At 34.7% G+C, this 18,517-nt stretch overlaps 3 protein-coding genes and 1 long non-coding RNA gene across 8 annotated transcripts; 2 read left to right on the top strand and 2 right to left on the bottom strand.

The window, feature by feature from the left end:
• Positions 1–393: 393 nt before the first annotated feature.
• Positions 394–2,908, bottom strand: LOC124451218. Of its 2 annotated transcripts, none has more exons than XM_047001849.1 (7): positions 2,725–2,908; positions 2,569–2,644; positions 2,226–2,270; positions 1,448–1,555; positions 1,278–1,355; positions 1,037–1,079; positions 394–964 (listed from the first exon to the last, which is right to left on the bottom strand). In XM_047001849.1, the coding sequence occupies exons 2-7, from the start codon at positions 2,640–2,642 to the stop codon at positions 884–886; spliced, it is 429 nt and encodes a 142-aa protein (XP_046857805.1). In that variant the 5' UTR covers positions 2,643–2,644; positions 2,725–2,908; the 3' UTR covers positions 394–883. The 2 variants fall into 2 exon arrangements, with proteins under 2 accessions (XP_046857805.1, XP_046857809.1); XM_047001853.1 differs by having other exon boundaries at positions 2,226–2,264.
• Positions 2,909–3,730: 822 nt separating this feature from the next.
• On the bottom strand, positions 3,731–5,854 carry LOC124451254. The gene is made up of 4 exons (XR_006950393.1): positions 5,185–5,854; positions 4,657–4,738; positions 4,298–4,401; positions 3,731–3,752 (listed from the first exon to the last, which is right to left on the bottom strand). It is a non-coding gene; the product is annotated as an uncharacterized LOC124451254 (long non-coding RNA).
• Positions 5,855–8,323: 2,469 nt separating this feature from the next.
• LOC124451198 lies at positions 8,324–12,614 on the top strand. 3 transcript variants are annotated; one of them, XM_047001836.1, is made up of 7 exons: positions 8,333–8,703; positions 8,950–9,167; positions 9,584–9,731; positions 9,816–10,129; positions 11,071–11,202; positions 11,450–11,587; positions 12,196–12,614. In XM_047001836.1, exons 1-4 carry the CDS (start codon positions 8,631–8,633, stop codon positions 10,124–10,126), a joined length of 750 nt encoding a protein of 249 aa, XP_046857792.1. In that variant the 5' UTR covers positions 8,333–8,630; the 3' UTR covers positions 10,127–10,129; positions 11,071–11,202; positions 11,450–11,587; positions 12,196–12,614. The 3 variants fall into 3 exon arrangements, with proteins under 3 accessions (XP_046857798.1, XP_046857792.1, XP_046857804.1); XM_047001848.1 differs by having other exon boundaries at positions 8,356–8,703; positions 8,950–9,168; positions 9,588–9,731; XM_047001842.1 differs by lacking the exons at positions 11,071–11,202; positions 11,450–11,587; positions 12,196–12,614 and having other exon boundaries at positions 8,324–8,703; positions 9,816–10,551.
• Positions 12,615–13,263: 649 nt separating this feature from the next.
• Positions 13,264–18,261, top strand: LOC124451187. Of its 2 annotated transcripts, XM_047001823.1 has the most exons (8): positions 13,264–13,460; positions 13,755–13,973; positions 14,383–14,532; positions 14,617–14,931; positions 15,549–15,677; positions 16,652–16,789; positions 17,557–17,608; positions 17,841–18,261. In XM_047001823.1, the coding sequence occupies exons 1-5, from the start codon at positions 13,388–13,390 to the stop codon at positions 15,599–15,601; spliced, it is 810 nt and encodes a 269-aa protein (XP_046857779.1). In that variant the 5' UTR covers positions 13,264–13,387; the 3' UTR covers positions 15,602–15,677; positions 16,652–16,789; positions 17,557–17,608; positions 17,841–18,261. The 2 variants fall into 2 exon arrangements, with proteins under 2 accessions (XP_046857779.1, XP_046857771.1); XM_047001815.1 differs by lacking the exon at positions 17,557–17,608.
• Positions 18,262–18,517: the final 256 nt, after the last annotated feature.

The raw sequence follows: 18,517 nt of genomic DNA, 5'->3' as shown, positions 1-18,517 counted from the left end.
ATCGAAGTATGCTCATCGTTATATAACTATGTTCATCGTTACATAACTATGTTCATCGTCATATAACTACATACATCGTCATCAAAGTATGTTCATCGTTATATAACTATGCTCATCGTCATATAACTATGTTCATCGTCATATAACTACATACATCGTCATCAAAGTATGCTCATCGTTGTATAACTATGCTCATCGTTATATAACTATGTTCATCGTCATATAACTATACACTGACATCGTGATCTATGTTAATCGTCAGAGAATGACTGACTATACATGGTCTTGTAGTAAATATTGATTGATTATACCATTATTAATTCCCGAAAACGACTCAGATCGTTTTGGAGAATTTGCCGTCAATTAACGCTATGACAAATAACAGAATATCTCTTTATCGTCATCGTAGAACGTTTGCGTTTATTAAATACGACCATTTATATAAATTAAAGCAAACGGTTAAATTACATCAAGTACGAAATGCATGAGTAATAAATAAAATGTGACGTCCAAAGCAGCATTTCTGCCTCGCTGTCACTCCAGTCCAGCTGTAAAGCGACATTACAGACATCAAAACCATTAATACCGTAGGATTAAAAGCATTTAAACACATATCACTAACAAAGATTCTGGATAGTTTTCGTAAAATATCTCTCGATCATGTCGTTCGTTGATATATTACCAGCAACAAACGACTCTAGGATTGCCAAGATTTTACGCTACCATGAGGCCTATGCTAGTAATGATGCATCTCCACTATCTATTCTAATATATAATCTTTGATGATGACGTCATCAAGATTGGGGTCAAAAAGATCCACTGTGATCCAAGGCGATCCTCAATTCCTTCATTCTTAATTGTAAAGATCGCTACACGTTTTTGATCAAGGGTGATTACTGTCAATCTGATTGCGATCATTGGGTGAACTGAATTCTTCTTTTATGATTTCTAAAGTTGATTGCATCTAAATTATTTAAAAGAAAATCAATCGTCAAGTCCACTCGGAGGTAGAAATATCAAGTGATATAAGACATACGTGGTTCACGGACAAAATCAATCCACTGAGTTCTTCATGAAATCTACAATGAAGGTTACAACCAAGAAAAAATAACGTTCGTAAGGAAACGAGTTATGATCGAAAATTTGTCCATACAAACACAACATATAGTAGTGTACGCGAATTTTTTGTTTCATTTCTCATCGGACACGACGAGAATAAAGACAAGTGAAAGAAATAGGATGATAGTCCGAATTGATATCATCCACCAAAGAAATACCTTTTTCTCTTGTCCTGAAATGACTTTTCCTGTTCTTTAAGTAATTTGGTCCAGTTATCGTCCCATTGTGGACTGGGTCTTGAAGGAAATTGTTGTCATTACGTAAAGTTATGCGTGATTTAAACCTCCCTTCTTTTACCGGAGGATGGAGGTATGGAAAGAAGACTTACAAAAGGTTCTTGTTGATGCCTTCAGGATCGTGAGCGAGATGATAACGATGTTCCAACTTCGCAATTCGATTCATTAAAATGTAAGTTGATAGGAGCATAAAAATGAGGCTAAGAAAGGAAAATATCACATATCAAAATTTCTGAAGCAATCTTCATTCAGTCGTCGAAGTAAAAACAAAGTTGTCGAGAACTTTGTTGTAGACAGAAATTAATCGTTTTGTCAACGATTGAAAGCCCATCCATAAACAATGGTCCTCATCTTTGCTAATTACTCGTTGAGGACTTTCTGATTAGAGTATTTTCATCATAATGGGCATGATGTTTGTGTAACCTTATCAAAAACTTTTAGAAAACACAACATCTGCTTGGTAAAGCAGGGCTGGCTTGAAAAGCCACAGGTGTGAGGAGGTAGGTGTACCTTACATAAAGGACATCCACAAATTTAAGCTTATTGAACAAGTGTATATGATATATTGAATGCCATGCTCATACAATATACACGTGTACCAAATTTTTCAAAGCAAAAATCATTCACCGTGATGATGACGTCAAAAGAAGAAAAGCGACTGAAACTAACTAATATCGAGCACTTGCATCACTTGTTCAATTATGGCGATCATGTACAAGCGTGTAAAACTCTCAACTTTAAAAGATTTCAAAGTCTATGTGTTATTGTGATACTGGAGAAATGAAAATGCTCCCGGGAAAGTTTCGTAAACTTTCGTAAAAATGAGTATATTTTTTTGTGATGCATTTTCATTTATCATGAAATACTTACAAAATGAAGGATACTGTCATTAAAACTTCAGAACCCAATCTGTTCCTTAAAAAAACGTACAAAACTTCATATCACTCACAGCAATCTCAGTGAAACGTTTACTATACTATAAACTGGTGGACAACGTTGTGTGCAGCTGACAGAGATATTTGGACATCTTATTTTTACACTTCTATATTGAAATAACATCTTGCTTTTCACCTGAACATCAACAAAATGTTTGTCAACTCTGTGAATTTTGGATGATTTAAATGGTCGCTATTTTACAGAAAGGACTGTTCATGATTGCTAGTCAACTATGAAAAAAGAATCGGAAAAAATACATTTGCAGTTTTCTCCTCACCTATTGAAAGTCCATTCCATGGGAATACGACGCATGACCACATTTTTAAGAGAAGTTTTGGAAGTACGTACCATTTCTAACAAAATAAAAAAATTCAAAACAATGAGGGGAAACGTCTCATAAGCATCCACTCGTGAAAATAAATGAGTTTTTTACTTCTACAAAATTGCCAGAAAAAGCCATCGGACCATGATTTTCTTGCTGGTTGAACTGGGGCTACGGTGGGATTTGATGGTTTGACTGTTGATATCCTGTAGGATTTACCAAGACTATTGTGAACCAAAGAGGTATTTGGACAGGATAAAGCGAGTGTGTCTGTTTGTCAATGACTTGTCTGAATCTGAAAACGCAACGAAAGACATCAATTGGAGATTAAGATTTTGTTGGTCGCCATTGAAAATGCACTTACTTATGGAGAGTCTTGAACCGTCTGTCTGGTCCGAATGATTATCTCCACTTTTTATTTTCTGGCTCCTGGTGGATGAAAACAAGTGATGTTATATATTTTGATGCTTTTGACGAACAGCACAAGTGCGCCGCTTGCTCAGGTTATAAGGGGGTTAGGATTAGAACCAGGTTCACTCAGACAACAAGTTTCCAAGGAATGAGGAATCACGGGAACGCTTAAAATGGCCGTGATTAATTCTTACCGAATCTGATTTATTGTTCTTCAAGTCTTGCCAGGTCTTCGTTATAACTCGATGTGCGGAATCACGCGTCAAAAACGAACAAAACAAGTACTGTGAAAGTACAAGCAAACATTAAATTAATCATCTTAATAGATGAAGAAATAGAAAAGAAAAGAAAATGTTTCTTATTGAGTTATGCTCAGGCTTGTAAAGTCAATCCATGGAAACTTATGTTCTTGCCCGTATACTGTCGTACAAAGATAGGTTGACAATGCCTTGAGGCACAAAAAACAACACCAGTGTCTCCTATATTGCATCTTCTTTTGCATTTGTATCGATTTTTTCATATTGATGACGTATGAAAGGCTACATAACTATTCTTTCATCTGGAGAAACAGCTCAGACACCATTCAACTAGCGAACTTCTGTTTTGCGCGTGACAAATAATCTGCGACAAACCTTTTTTTCCTCTGTGCGTACAAGAATAGCATTCGGGAACATTTTCGCAGTCTTTGCTCGTTCGATTGAGTTGACTTCGCTTAATTTCAAATTGACCTTTATACAAAAATAATAAATGAAGAAACCTAAGTTTTCCCTTGATGAAAATGTCAATATTGTAAAGGTCATGCTACAGTTAGAGGACATGGGAAGATTTACTGTCCTACCCTCCTTTCTCTTGATTAAAATGTCAATACCACATACGTCATGCAACAGTTAGAGGACATGGGAACATTTACCGTTTTACCCTCCCTTCTCTTGATGAAATGTCACCACAAAGGTCATGCAACAGTTAGAGAACATGGAAAGATTTACCGTCCTACCCTCCCTTCTCTTGATGAAAATGTCAATACCACAAAGGTCATGCAACAGTTACAGGACATGGGAACATTTACCGTCCTACCCTCCCTTCTCTTGATGAAAATGTCAATACCACATAGGTCATGCAACAGTTAGAGAACATGGGAACATTTACCGTCCTACCCTCCCTTCTCTTGATGAAAATGTCAATACCACATAGGTAGGTCATGCTACAGTCAGAGAACATGGAAAGATTTACCGTCCTACCCTCCCTTCTCTTGATAAAAATGTCGAAGTCATACCGTTGTTTCGTAACCAAAAATATTTGAATAGAAACAGAGCCAATTTTGAGAAATAAATAATCGGCCTTGAAGCAAGATGTCTCGACTCAGAGCGCAGGAATAATCTAAAAATGAACACGTATAAACTTTGAACGTACGTTATATAAACGGTGATTACCAATAAAATCAACCGTTGCAATAGGCTAAGTTTTATGTTTAAACTAGACGGCAAACAACTTCAAAGCGTGGTGGTATTTTATAGTCTTGTCGGGTTTCGTTTTTTTTTAGAAAAAAAGCATGTAGGTATCGATATGTAAAAAGTCTGTAAATCATTTATCTCTGGTGTAACATATTTTATCCATGGAGGAAAATATACAAACCATTTATTGGTGTTTCATTCTCTGGAACTTGAGGAAATAACTTGTGAAAATCTTCATTAGGATTGCGCGGTGACAGTAAAATCTGTACAAACACATTTGCATTCGTTATTATCCATGATGCAATAATGAATGAAATCAATATCATTTAAATGAGAAACAATTTTCAGTGCTGTGTTCTTTATGTCAACGTAGATAATGCGCAGATTTCTTTGTTAGCTTGAGTTGTTTCTTGTCGAAATTCATTCCTAAGCTTTATAAAAAGTGCCACAATTTGAAATAGAAATTAGCTCGTTATAATGACGCAACCCAGATTTAAGATTCAGCCGCTAAGTTTATGTCTTTAAACAACGAAATCCTTCCTAACGACATATTCTATTCTTGTGTGTTAAAAAAACTGAACCTCAAAATTGGATTACTCGATGAGCTAATACCAAGAGATTAATTAATTTGTTAGAACTGCTGGACAAATCGTAAAATTTCGTGTTCTTTGACTGTGCCTTCGTATTCATGATCTTCACATCTCCTTACCCTAAAACCTCTCCTTAAATGAAGGCTGTTTCCCTTTCGACGTCTCCTGTACCTTTCATCTTCATTTTCTGTACTCATTTATATTTTAAGATTATAATCCGTCATGAATAAAGTCTGTTGTAGACATGAAGACTCATCTTAAAACACGATCAATCTCAACTCGAAACGCAAAATACATTTCCAACGGACTACTTCGATATTAGAAATTGTATTTTGTTGCTTAGTTATGGCGTTTAATATTCTGCAGGTGGTGTTGTCTTCGAATAAATTATTTATGAACCGTTAATGCACAAACGGAAAGAACCGACAGTAACAAGAAAATCTATGAAGCAAACTCATTGTGTATTGTATGAGACCTCTGTTTGCATAAACAAGCCTGTTTCTGTAAGTTCGTCAGCAATATCTAGTGTAAAAGACTATTAAGTCTAAGAAGGACTATTCGTACTTGGGTGCGTTGTTAATTAAATCTTAAATTATTACTAAAAACAAAGCGTACTTTGCAAAAGAACGCCTACTTACTAAAGCAGCTGGAAGACTGAAACTTAGAACGAAGCACCTCTGGCAAATGATAATCTCATTCCCAGGATCTGCGCATCATCACACTCGCATAGTCGCATTTAATTAACAACCATTGCACCGGCGGTTTATTCAATCTTCATTGCATAAATTATGTTGCAAATCAGTAAAATCATCCATATTTTACCTTGAGTTTTGATAGCTTGCTGTGATGCGTCTGGAAAAGCAAAAAAAACATTACAACGGAAGCCTAAATTTGGGAACATTTTTGTAATAAATAAAAACCTTTGTTTCCAGTGTCGTAGGTCTTGCTTGAACGTGGGAAGTCTCTTTCATTTCTTCAACTTTTGATTGAGATAATCTAAGACAATATTTGAATATCATTAAAATAAAGAATTCCTCAATAAGCAACATGTACGTAGTTCCGTTGATATAGAACTTCAAAGTCCCATTGGTAATTACTATCTGAAAATAAAGCTGTTCAAAGTTAAACAACTTCGTTTGCATATTTTGTTGTCGACGTATATATAATTATATGTAATATTGAAATAAAGAAAATATAGTTTTCTTTCAATTAATGAACATACGTGAAATTCGCGTTTTTTCGCAAACGTCGAATGAAATTCAATTTTCTCAGCTGTATACGATGTTAAATGTTATATATTGTACTTGTTTGCACAAAGTAATACTCTCAAACCTAACCAATAATAAATGTAATTCACAAAATACCAGCAAGCTATAAACGATTAACTTTAACATCACACAAAAGATAAAAAAACTCATAAATGAAGCACAAAAGAAAAAATACAAAAGTTACCTATGTTAGCATTACTTTTTTGTAAAATTTCCAATTCATAAACCCTTTATCACATTGAAGAGTTAACAGGAACGCTATATTTCGCTAATGGTTTAAATGACATCAGACTTTGATTGTCAGAGACTTCAACGCCCACATTTTATATTAATGTAATTACGAACAGTGATGGCTCAGGATAAGCCCAATTTTGGTGTTTTTTAAATGGCTTTTTTATAGGATTCGTAGCTGAATTTCGTAGCTGTTGAGAAACTGAAAAGCCTTAGTCCATAGCCCTAACTTTCCCTCATGCAGAGCCTGTGAAAATGTCAAGCATTTCAATCATTTATACTCGACAAAGATCTTTGTATTAAGGGCATCAGCTTCGTCAACACATACCACTATTAAAATCAATTTATAAGCTGAGGCACGAATCATAAATACTTTGCACGAATCTTAAAGCTCTGTTTTGTTAGGGCATCATCCCTTGTACAACAAAGGGATAACTTAAATCTATTACAATAATGTCAGAAAAGTAGGCAATATTAATTATAGATAAAACGTTCAACAACTGCTGAGCCAGCTAAAGTAACAGACAAAAAGCTTAAAACTTTGATGTATAAAGACTGTTGGCTCATCAAAATACGTATTTCACTTTCCCCGATCCAGAATTCGCCCTTGCAGTAATTTCATTGGACGAAACAATAAGGAAAAGACAACACATCGATTCTTATCTAATATTGTCTAATATAATACAGTTAAAATCAAGATATGACCACAAATAAATCTCTTTTATCAGTTAACTAATATTTATTGTAAGATTTAATGAAGACAGACCTTTCCATGTTTGAGTAACATCGTTGTCTATTCTTCGTTGACGTTATGTCAATATTATTATGAGAACTACTATTTGTCTCGTCAAACGATGATGGACTTGTATGACCTAGAAGAAGAATTAAGTTAAATCGAAACTGAGAATCAAAGACAAACAGTTGATCAACAATACTTATAAAAAATTATTTTACATTTTCCAAAAAGTTTCCGTCGCGTTTTAGCTGTACGAGAATGCATCTGAGCATCTCAAAGTTCACTCTCATCAATGATATAGAAGCGTAGGTGGTAGAAATATTTGAGTAAATTTTTATAATTTGCCTCAATGAACGCCAACAAAAACGGCTTGTGACGAACAAATTGCTCTATGGTTCTTTATTCAACGTTATTTAGTCAAAATACCAGACATAGCAATCATTTCATTACGAAAAACAAGTGAAATACGTTTTCCAGGTTAAACTGCTTACATACATAGCAACCAATACAACTTTTTAAAATAAATTGGAATATCATTGTCAACATTTATACGTGTATATTGGTTTTGAAGCATATTGTAAAGAAGGTTTAATATGTCGAATTGAAATACCTGATAGAGTTAGTCCATGGAATGATTTTGATAATAATGCTACGTTAACAACTTATTTCTGCCTTTTCTGGCCTGTACATAATCATGCCATGAAAATATATGCAAATGATTGTTCTAATAAATATTGCATGAAAATCTTGTTGCGAAATAAACCGTCTCTCTACCGTCTTCCCACAATTTTCTTATTCATTAGAAACTTTCTTATATAGAATGGAGACTAGATAGACAGTTCTTGGCCTTCAAAGATTATCGAAAAATACAGGTGATTGATGACGTGTTACAGGAACAAGTCTTCTATAAATGTTTAGATACACAAATGATTGCCATGTTTACATTTTAAGGGAGATTAACTAGTTTTGCTAGTATTGTCTTAATTAAAGCATTCGACCAAATGTCCCTGACAGCAAAACGTTTAAGCCATCTCTACAGACATTAGACAGAACACTACAGATCTATGTAGGCCATGATGTAAGCTACGTTTCTCTCCGAAGCCCTTCCGATTTGTTCGCGAAGGGTAATAACAAGTACGTCGAAAGGGCCCGTAAACGGACCACCAGCGAAATTTGCGTCACGGACACCTTTTTATGGAACACCTTGACCTTACCGTTCATCCACTTACGGTGTTCGCTTTTTAAAGGTGTTTGCTACGATTCGACAAAATTGTATATTATTTTGATAAAATTGGGTTTTTTTTTCAATCAAATTCTGCTAATATTTGTTATGGCAGTCTTACTATGGCGATATTATCTTGTCGTGCAAACGTTAATTGTTTTATTATTTAATGATGCTCAAGGTAAGTGTGTCACATGATTTTTTGACGGCGTCTATATCTGATCAGTTCTACTTTTTAGTTTTTAGTTTTTATTGCAATTGTTTGAATGTTGTCGTTTAATTTGAAACTAAGTAAAAAATTGCAACTATGTGCAGTGTAATTTTCCAGGATATATCTTTACGGATTTAACCAAACTGCTCGAAACTATACTGATTCGTTTTATGTTAATCCCTTTGCTGAAAATTTTTTCATTTCCATTATTTGCAGTAGTTTCCGAAGTTGCATTTTTTAAACCTAAATCCGATGGCTCTCTTCAAGCTGAAGGCAGACCGTTTCAACTTCAGTGTATCTTTGACGCCAGTGACCATCCAGAAATTGATCTTTCACAACGAACAGTTATATGGAAACGTCCACCCATACCACCAAAAGAACTAGGTGTAAAAATTGATGACAATAGCAAATATGGAAGCATTACTTTGGATCAAAGTATGGAAAACTCTTGAGAAAGAGAAATTTTTCTTTTTCCTTATGTAAATTATTCTAGAAATTTAAGATAACTGATCAGTGAACTGATCACTAAACAACAAGTTTTGGAGTTCTATAGCTATGTTAATGCATCATAGATTTGTCTAAACTTACACAAAACAATGCATTCATTATTTTTCCTCCTGAAATAACTTGAACATTTATTAATGATAAAGTTGCAAATTCTCCTTTATTGTGACAGTGTAATTGTTTCAACCTTTATATGCTAGGCTACAAAACGAATTAACCAATCATTGAACTGCTGCCACCAGTGTTTGTTTTTTCTCAAGAAATAAAACACAAGTCATATAATATTTCTATTTTGATTGAAGCTCAATTTTATGATTTGTAAGCTAACTCTTTGTATTAATTGTTCATAGATAAAACATTTTTGAGAAGCAAGTTGTATGTTCCTGAACCTCCAGCTTACCTAACATTTCAAACAGCATATTATGAATGTGAATTAGACCCTAAAGTTGGTTCACAGGTGAACTCTCACAATTTTCCCATCAATGTTTTAAAAGGTATGCATGAATTTTTACACAGGTTTAAATCCTTATTGAATGCCACTTTCATGGTAACTTAGTGTAATTTAATTATCTTTGTAGCAAAAGCTGTGCCCAATATAACAACACCAACTATAAAGTCAGCCAAACATGAAGAAATTGTCATGTTAAATTGCTCTGTGACTTATAATAATACAGACCCACTTACATCAGGAGCAATGCTGAATTTGACTTTGAAAAAAGATAGGAAAAAATTTGGGTCCAAAAATGTAAAGTATTTACAGGGAACACACTCAGTTTCATTCAATCATCGTTTGACTGTGAGAAGCTCTACTGATGGCGGAGTCTATACTTGCCAATGGACATTAAAACATCAAAGTGATGAACTTCGTGGACAAAGCTTGGTTTTTTAAATAGTACGTTTTTCTAAATGGTATCCCATAATTTACAACAGGACTTGAAAATATCCAGGTCCAGCAACTCTGCTGCAAGGAAATTACTCATGAAATTACTTTTATCAAACACATAAGTCAGGTTCACTGCATTAGTGTTTTGTATGGTAAACACGACGATTTACAAACGCTTCTAATGAATAGTTATTAATGCAAAATTTTTGCAAGAAACTTATTATTTAGCAGGAAATTTTAATTTTCCAAATTTGTTGTCAGGAAGTGAAATGCCCAATCTGCTCCTGAACTGCATTAACGTATTTTGCAAGATTATTTTCAGTGGTTATATTCCTAGGGCATTGAGGAGACTAAGAGTGTTAATGGTGTTGAAATATTGCTTGCTTATTCTAAATAAAGATGTTGCATGAGATTAAACGCCAACAGTCAAACCGGATGTTGTTTCGCCCCTGAACGTTGCAAGATATACCTGTCAATTTTGCAGTATGAAAATTCAAATTGCAATTTGAAGTTTTCGCGTGCGCTGCTGTTGCTACCTCTCGTCATGCCATTTGCACAAAAAAATGAAACAATTTCTTTGCCAAATAAACACACCAAGATTTACATCTTTATATGTCTTGTTTCTTCATTCGATAAATTTCGAATGTACAGAACCGCTTCTTTTATCTTACATACAAGTTCATGAAACAATTCAAACGGTTTCTCGGTAAAGAAAAACAAGCGTAGCGCCCGCCTAAATACGACAACACTATTTGAAACCTGTTTTCCATTACTTCTACAAGAAAATATTTAGTTACTTCAGCGCAAGAAAGTTGCAATTTGCTAGAGCTAGTTGCGTTTGGAATCAACCAACAAATATTGCTCAATTGACAGGTATGTTGCAATGTTCAGGGGAACACAACATCGGGTTTAACTGTAAGCATCAAATAAGATTATTTTTTACTTTTAAGTTTTGCCGTATCTTGTCGGTCCTGATAGGAAGGAGGTGAAAAAGTTTCCCGGCAAAGATGTAACACTTAAATGTGATGTGATTGGTTTTCCCATTACTTACAAATGGACGACAAAAAACGGTCCATCTTTAGGTAAGTGTGTCTGAAATGAGTTTTCTGTTAACTTGTTTATGTAATATGTTTAATTTTATCAAGACTATTCGTAACGTTTGCCATTAACTTCATGTTGACAGAAGTATTCAAAGCCAATACAGTAGCTGAAGGAGTTGGGGTTGGGCATCTATAACAACACGTGAAGATGGAAAGTGGCCGCAAAACATCTAATTAAGCTGGAGTTTGAAAGAAATTAATATTTATTCTTTATTTATTTCGATTGTAGATCGTGATAAACGCATAACAATCAGAAATTCCACTTTGTCGATCAAAAATATTGATGTTAAGGATAGCAATGAATATATTTGTGCTGGTAAAGTTGTTGATACATCGTTGAAACAGATAATAATCCTTCGCGTCAAAGGTATGTTCTCCGTTAACTGCTATGTCCAGAACTTTGGCTGGAGGGGGGAGGCTGGAAATACGTCTACGTCAAGCATCCCAACCTAAAATAGACTCGTGATCTTTGAAAAGAACACTTATCTTTACTAGAAAACTTGGTTCCAACATATTATTCAAACATATCCTAATTTTCTATCAGAATTTAGCGATTTGAAAATATGACTTCTCCAATATTTGTGGGAGTATTACTTGCCAAAGCGCTGGCAACTTCTCTGTTCTCTTCAATACCATATAATTACATTTTGATAACAGCTTTTTTCGTTTTTTTCCAATCTTCCAATTTTAGTAGTTGTGACAAACGTTGTTCGTAAACCAGCGCCGCTGAGCGCGAGCAAATGGTAAATTTATACTTCAGTAGATGAATTCTGTTGCAAATCAATAAAATATTCCATGACCCACCTCGCCGACAAACGCTAAGATTGTCGAAACGTCAGTCGACATTGACACCAACAGAGTTTCTCAAAACTTTTCTAATCTAGACGATTTACATCCACAGACATGTAGCAAGACTCTCGTGCTCAATTTATCACTTTCAATGTACTATTTTAAGTTTTTCTTTTTTCTTTACAGAGAGTGTACTTGGGCTTGAAAAACAGTCTTCATTATCATTGTATCTGTGGTTTGCGTTCTTGTTATCGCCATTGTCGTGATTGTCGTGGTTATTTTTTGGTTTCGTCGTAAGAGGAAAAATACCAGAAGTGAAGAACAAAGTTATCGAGTGCCTAGTAGAGAGAATCTGATGACTTTGGAGAAAATGTAAGACTTCATTAAAGACGAAATTGATGTACGTATATATCATAAACAATCATACATTTGCTTCAAAGAAAGCTAACGAAACTCTCACACAACATATTCGATAAAATGACAGGAACACTTATGTATTAAATGATAAATGTTTTATTGTAAAGCTCCTCATTTGTTATAAACAATGCGTTATGGAGTGTATTGTAATTTTTAAACTTGACTAAATTGTTTTTATGTGGAGAAAATGATTTTGCATTTTACTCATATTTGATGTTAGTGTCGCTCCTTGTTGGTGACTTTTGCGCTTTTACCTTAAATAATAGAAGCCTTTCGTAGTTTTTTTGGAGGAAACGTATTGAAGGGAAATCTGCTGAAATGCACTGTGCTTCTTACTAAAACATTTTTTGAAAACTTTCAAGGGCTGGTGCCAGGAATTTTTCAACAAAGAGGGCTAAGATACTGAAACTTTTTTGTGATAACATTAAAAGAGACAGACCTAGAAATTCATTTCGAACAAAGTGATTAGACTGATGGCTTCGGTCAGACGACTCCTTAGCTTATACAAGCGTAGAAAACGAAAATTTTGAAGTTTGTTTTGAAATAATGTTATTCATTGTCGGGTTCGACATTCAAAAACAAATATCTTTCAAAAAAACAGTTCTTTTTCCGGATTAGAAGTCTGATAGCTGGCGTAAAGACATTGTAGGTAAAATAATGACTACCAACAGCAACCATCGAATTCGGAAACATTTACTTTAGTTTTTAGTTCATTCCCAGACAAATTGTCACATTTTTTGCTGATGGGGGCCTGGATTCCACGAAAGAGGCCTCTCGCCCCCTCAGCCTCCCTCCCCTCCATGGTTTCGATAATAAGAGGAAAACGGTATATAGCTCTACGTCTCTCTCCGACGTTTATCCGAGTTATTCATAAGGCTCGCCCAAAGAAGGGAAGAAAACAAGAATTTTATATTTAGATCAAATTGCTTTTTATCTATCGAATTCTGCTCATATTTATGTAATGGCAGCCTATCCATGGCGATATTACGTTTTTGTTTCCACGTTATTTTGTTTATTCTTTAATAATGTTCAAGGTAAATGCGTCATAGTTGTTATTTGACTGACGGCGTTTATATCTGTGTATTCTATATTTAAAATTGTCATTGACGATTGTGTGTAAATATTTGTATCCTTTTCAACTGTAATTTATTGCTGACATTTTTTTATGCAATTGTTTGAATGTCGTCTTTTAATTTGAAGGTAGAAGTTAAAATTGCAAGCTTTGTACTGTTTAAATATTCAGGAAATATATATTTTTGCTCGAAGTATGCTTGGAACTAAACTGTTTTGTTTCCCCTCGTTGATGACTTTTTAATTTCCTTTTGCAGTAGTTTCCGCAGTTTCATTTTTTACACCTAAATCCGATGGCTCTGTTCAAGTTGAAGGCAGACCGTTTCAACTTCAGTGTATCTTTGACGCCAGTGACCATCTAGAAATTGATCTTTCACAACGAACAGTTATATGGAAACGTCCAGACAAACCATCAACTGAACTAGGTGTAAAAATTGATGACAATAGCAAATATGGAAACATTACTTTAGATCGAAGTATGGAAAACTCTTGAGAAAGAGAAATTTTTCTTTTTCCTTATGTAAATTATTCTAGAAATTTGAGATAACTGATCAGTGAACTGATTACTACACAACAAGTTTTAGAGTTCTATAGCTATGTTAATGCATCATAGATTTGTCTAAACAATGCATTCATTATTTTTCCCTCTAAAATAACTTGAACATTTATTAATGAGAAAGTTGCAAATTCTCCCCTTATTGTAACAGTGTAATTGCTTCAACCTTTATATTCTAGGCTACAAAACAAATTAACCAATCATTCAACTACTGCCACCAGTGTTCATTTTTTTGCAAGAAATCAAACACAAGTCATATAATATTTCTATTTTGAATGAAGCTCAATTTTATAATTTGTAAGCTAACGCTTTGTAAAAATTGTTCGTAGATAAAACATTTTTGAGAAGCACGTTGTATGTTCCTGAACCTCCAGCTTACCTAACATTTCAAAGAGCAGATTACGAATGTGTGTTAGACCCTAAAGTCGATTCAAAAAAATATGTGAACACTCACAATTTTCCCATCAAAGTTTTAAAAGGTATGCATGGATTTTTATACAGGCTTAAATCCTTATTGAATGCCACTTTCATGGTAACTTAGTGTAATTTAATTATCTTTGTAGCAAAAGCTGTGCCCAGTGTAACAACACCAACTTTAAAGCCAGCCAAACATGAAGAAACTGTCATGTTAAATTGCTCTGTGACTTATACTAATACAGACCCACTTACATCACAATTAATGCTGAACTTGACATGGAAAAACGATATGAAAAAATTTGGGTTCAAAAATGTAAACTATTTACAGGGAACACACACAGTTTCATTCAATCATCCTTTGACTGTGAGAAGCTCTACTGATGGCGGAGTCTATACTTGCCAATGGACATTAAAACGCCTAAGTGATGAACTTCGTGGACAAAGCTCAGTATTTTTAAGTAGTAAGTTTTCCTATAATACATCCCCAAGTGTAAGTTAGAGTTTTCATTGTATATACACGTATTGTGAATCTATTTACAATGGTGAGAGCTCCCATGATTCATGTCTTAAATAAGACATATGTTATATGTCAGCTTGGAGGTTTGCACTGAAAACATATTTTCACCAAGTCTCAACTATAACTAGTTTTATTTTTTTATTTTGAAAATGAAGCAATTTTCTTGATGTGTGAGTGATATATGGCTTGTTTATACTGAAATTGGATTATTTTTCATACTTCACCTGGTCAATAGTAGAATTCACTCTTGCTATGATAACTACCATCTGAATACATTTTGCTTTATCTTTGAACAATTTAAATGGCTTGAAATTTTAATTTCACTTTGTAAACAAATTACCACGGAAAAACTATCACCTTTGAATCACGGTCAAGATATCGTTAAAAAGCTGCCTGCTGGAACCAATATGATTATGAAATTCAAAAATATAACTTTTCATGCATAAATAGAAAAATAAATTAATTGTATTAATGTTTATAATGGTACAAGCATTCTCACCATTAATGAATGCCATACTTGTTTTGTGCATCAAATAAGATGATTTTTTATTTATATTCAAGTTTTGCCATATCTATTGGGTAGTCAAAGGAAGGAGGAAAAAGTTTGCTGGTGATGATGTTACACTTAAATGTGATGTGATTGGTTATCCCATTACTTATAAATGGACAGTTGAAAACGAGCCATCTTTTGTAAGTATGTGTGAAGTAAGTTTCTGTTAGTTGTCTATACAATATGTTTTTAACTTTATCAAGATTATTCTTAACATTTGCCATTGACTTTATGTTAATAGAGTATTTAAAGCCAATACAGCGCTGAAGGAGTTGGGATGGGGGCATTTATAAAATACACGGACGATGGGAAGGTGGGGGGCACAAAACATCTAACTAGCTGGAATTTTAAAGAAATTAAAATTTATTCTTTGTGTATTTAATTGTAGATCTTGATAAGCGATAACAATGAAATTCTCGTTGTCCATCAAAGATATTGATTATAAAGATCGAAGAATATATCTGTACTGGTGTATTTAGTAAACATTATTAAAGCAGATAATAGTTCGTGTCAAAGGTATGTTAAAGCACGTTAACTTTGTCCAGGGCAGGATTTCAGGGAAATGGTGGAAAGCCTGATTCAGTGGCATCAAAATTTTAACCAGACCATTGCTCCACTTCCTTGTTGGGTAGACTATTGCTCTACCTTGCCCCAGTCCCTTTTTTGGTAGAGCATTGCTCCACCTTGCCCCACTCCCTTGTTGGGTAGACCATTGCTCCACCTTGCTTCAGTCCCTTTTTGGGTAGAGCATTGCTCCACCTTGCCCCACTCCCTTGTTGGGTAGACCATTGCTCCACCTTGCTTCAGTCCCTTTTTGGGTAGAGCATTGCTCCACCTTGCCCACTCCCTTGTTATCTTTTGGTAAGTATGTGTGAAGTAAGTTTCCTGTTAGTTGTCTATACAATATGTTTTTAACTTTATCAAGATTATTCTTAACATTTGCCATTGACTTTATGTTAATAGAGCGTATTTAAAGCCAATACAGTCGCTGAAAGAGTTGGGATGGGGGGCACCTATAAAAATACACGACGATGGGAAGGTGGGGGCACAAAACATCTAACTAAGCTGGAATTTTAAAGAAATTAAAATTTATTCTTTGTGTATTTAATTGTAGATCTTGATAAACGTATAACAATCAGAAATTCTACGTTGTCCATCAAAGATATTGATTATAAAGATCGTAAAGAATATATCTGTACTGGTGTATTTAGTAACACAACATTAAAGCAGATAATAGTTCTTCGTGTCAAAGGTATGTTACAAGTACGTTAACTTTGTCCAGGGCACAGGATTTCAGGGAAATGGTGGAAAAGCCTGATTCAGTGGCATCAAAATTTTAACCAGACCATTGCTCCACTTCCTTGTTGGGTAGACTATTGCTCTACCTTGCCCCAGTCCCTTTTTTGGTAGAGCATTGCTCCACCTTGCCCACTCCCTTGTTGGGTAGAGCATTGCTCCACCTTGCCCCACTCCCTTGTTGGGTAGACCATTGCTCCACCTTGCTTCAGTCCCTTTTTGGGTAGAGCATTGCTCCACCTTGCCCACTCCCTTGTTGGGTAGACCATTGCTCCACCTTGCTTCAGTCCCTTTTTGTCGATCAAAAATATTGATGTTAAGGATAGCAATGAATATATTTGTACTGGTAAAGTTATTGATACATCGTTGAAACAGATAATAATCCTTCGCGTCAAAGGTATGTTCTCCGTTAACTGCTATGTCCAGAACTTTGGCTGGAGGGGGGAGGCTGGAAATACGTCTACGTCAAGCATCTCGGCCTAAAAAAGACTTGTGATCTTTGAAAAGAACACTTATCTTTACTAGAAAACTTGGTTCCAACATATTATTCAAACATATCCTAATTTTCTATCAGAATTTAGCGATTTGAAAATATGACTTCTCCAATATTTGTGGGAGTATTACTTGCCAAAGCGCTGGCAACTTCTCTGTTCTCTTCGATACCATATAATTACATTTTGATAACAGCTTTTTTGGGTTTTTTTTCCAATCTTCCAATTTTAGTAGTTGTGACAAACGTTGTTCGTAAACCAGCGCCGCTGAGCGCGAGCAAATGGTAAATTTATACTTCAGTAGATGAATTCTGTTGCAAATCAATAAAATATTCCATGACCCACCTCGCCGACAAACGCTAAGATTGTCGAAACGTCAGTCGACATTGACACCAACAGAGTTTCTCAAAACTTTTCTAATCTAGACGATTTACATCCACAGACATGTAGCAAGACTCTCGTGCTCAATTTATCACTTTCAATGTACTATTTTAAGTTTTTCTTTTTTCTTTACAGAGAGTGTACTTGGGCTTGAAAAAACAGTCTTCATTATCATTGTATCTGTGGTTTGCGTTCTTGTTATCGCCATTGTCGTGATTGTCGTGGTTATTTTTTGGTTTCGTCGTAAGAGGAAAAATACCAGAAGTGAAGAACAAAGTTATCGAGTGCCTAGTAGAGAGAATCTGATGACTTTGGAGAAAATGTAAGACTTCATTAAAGACGAAATTGATGTACGTATATATCATAAACAATCATACATTTGCTTCAAAGAAAGCTAACGAAACTCTCACACAACATATTCGATAAAATGACAGGAACACTTATGTATTAAATGATAAATGTTTTATTGTAAAGCTCCTCATTTGTTATAAACAATGCGTTATGGAGTGTATTGTAATTTTATAAACTTGACTAAATTGTTTTTATGTGGAGAAAATGATTTTGCATTTTACTCATATTTGATGTTAGTGTCGCTCCTTGTTGGTGACTTTTGCGCTTTTACCTTAAATAATAGAAGCCTTTCGTAGTTTTTTTGGACGAAACATGCCACGTATTGAAGGGAAATCTGCTGAAGTGCACTGTGCTTCTTACTAAAACATTTTTTGAAAACTTTCAGGGGCTGGTGCCAGGAATTTCTCAACAAAGAGGGCTAAGATACTGAAACTTTTTTGTGATAACATTAAAAGAGACAG

The sequence above is a fragment of the Xenia sp. Carnegie-2017 genome, unplaced genomic scaffold (assembly GCF_021976095.1).
Source record: "Xenia sp. Carnegie-2017 unplaced genomic scaffold, XeniaSp_v1 HiC_scaffold_13, whole genome shotgun sequence".
In the NCBI taxonomy this organism is placed as follows: Eukaryota; Metazoa; Cnidaria; class Anthozoa; order Malacalcyonacea; family Xeniidae; genus Xenia; species Xenia sp. Carnegie-2017.
This window is presented reverse-complemented; position numbering and strand designations above follow the sequence as displayed.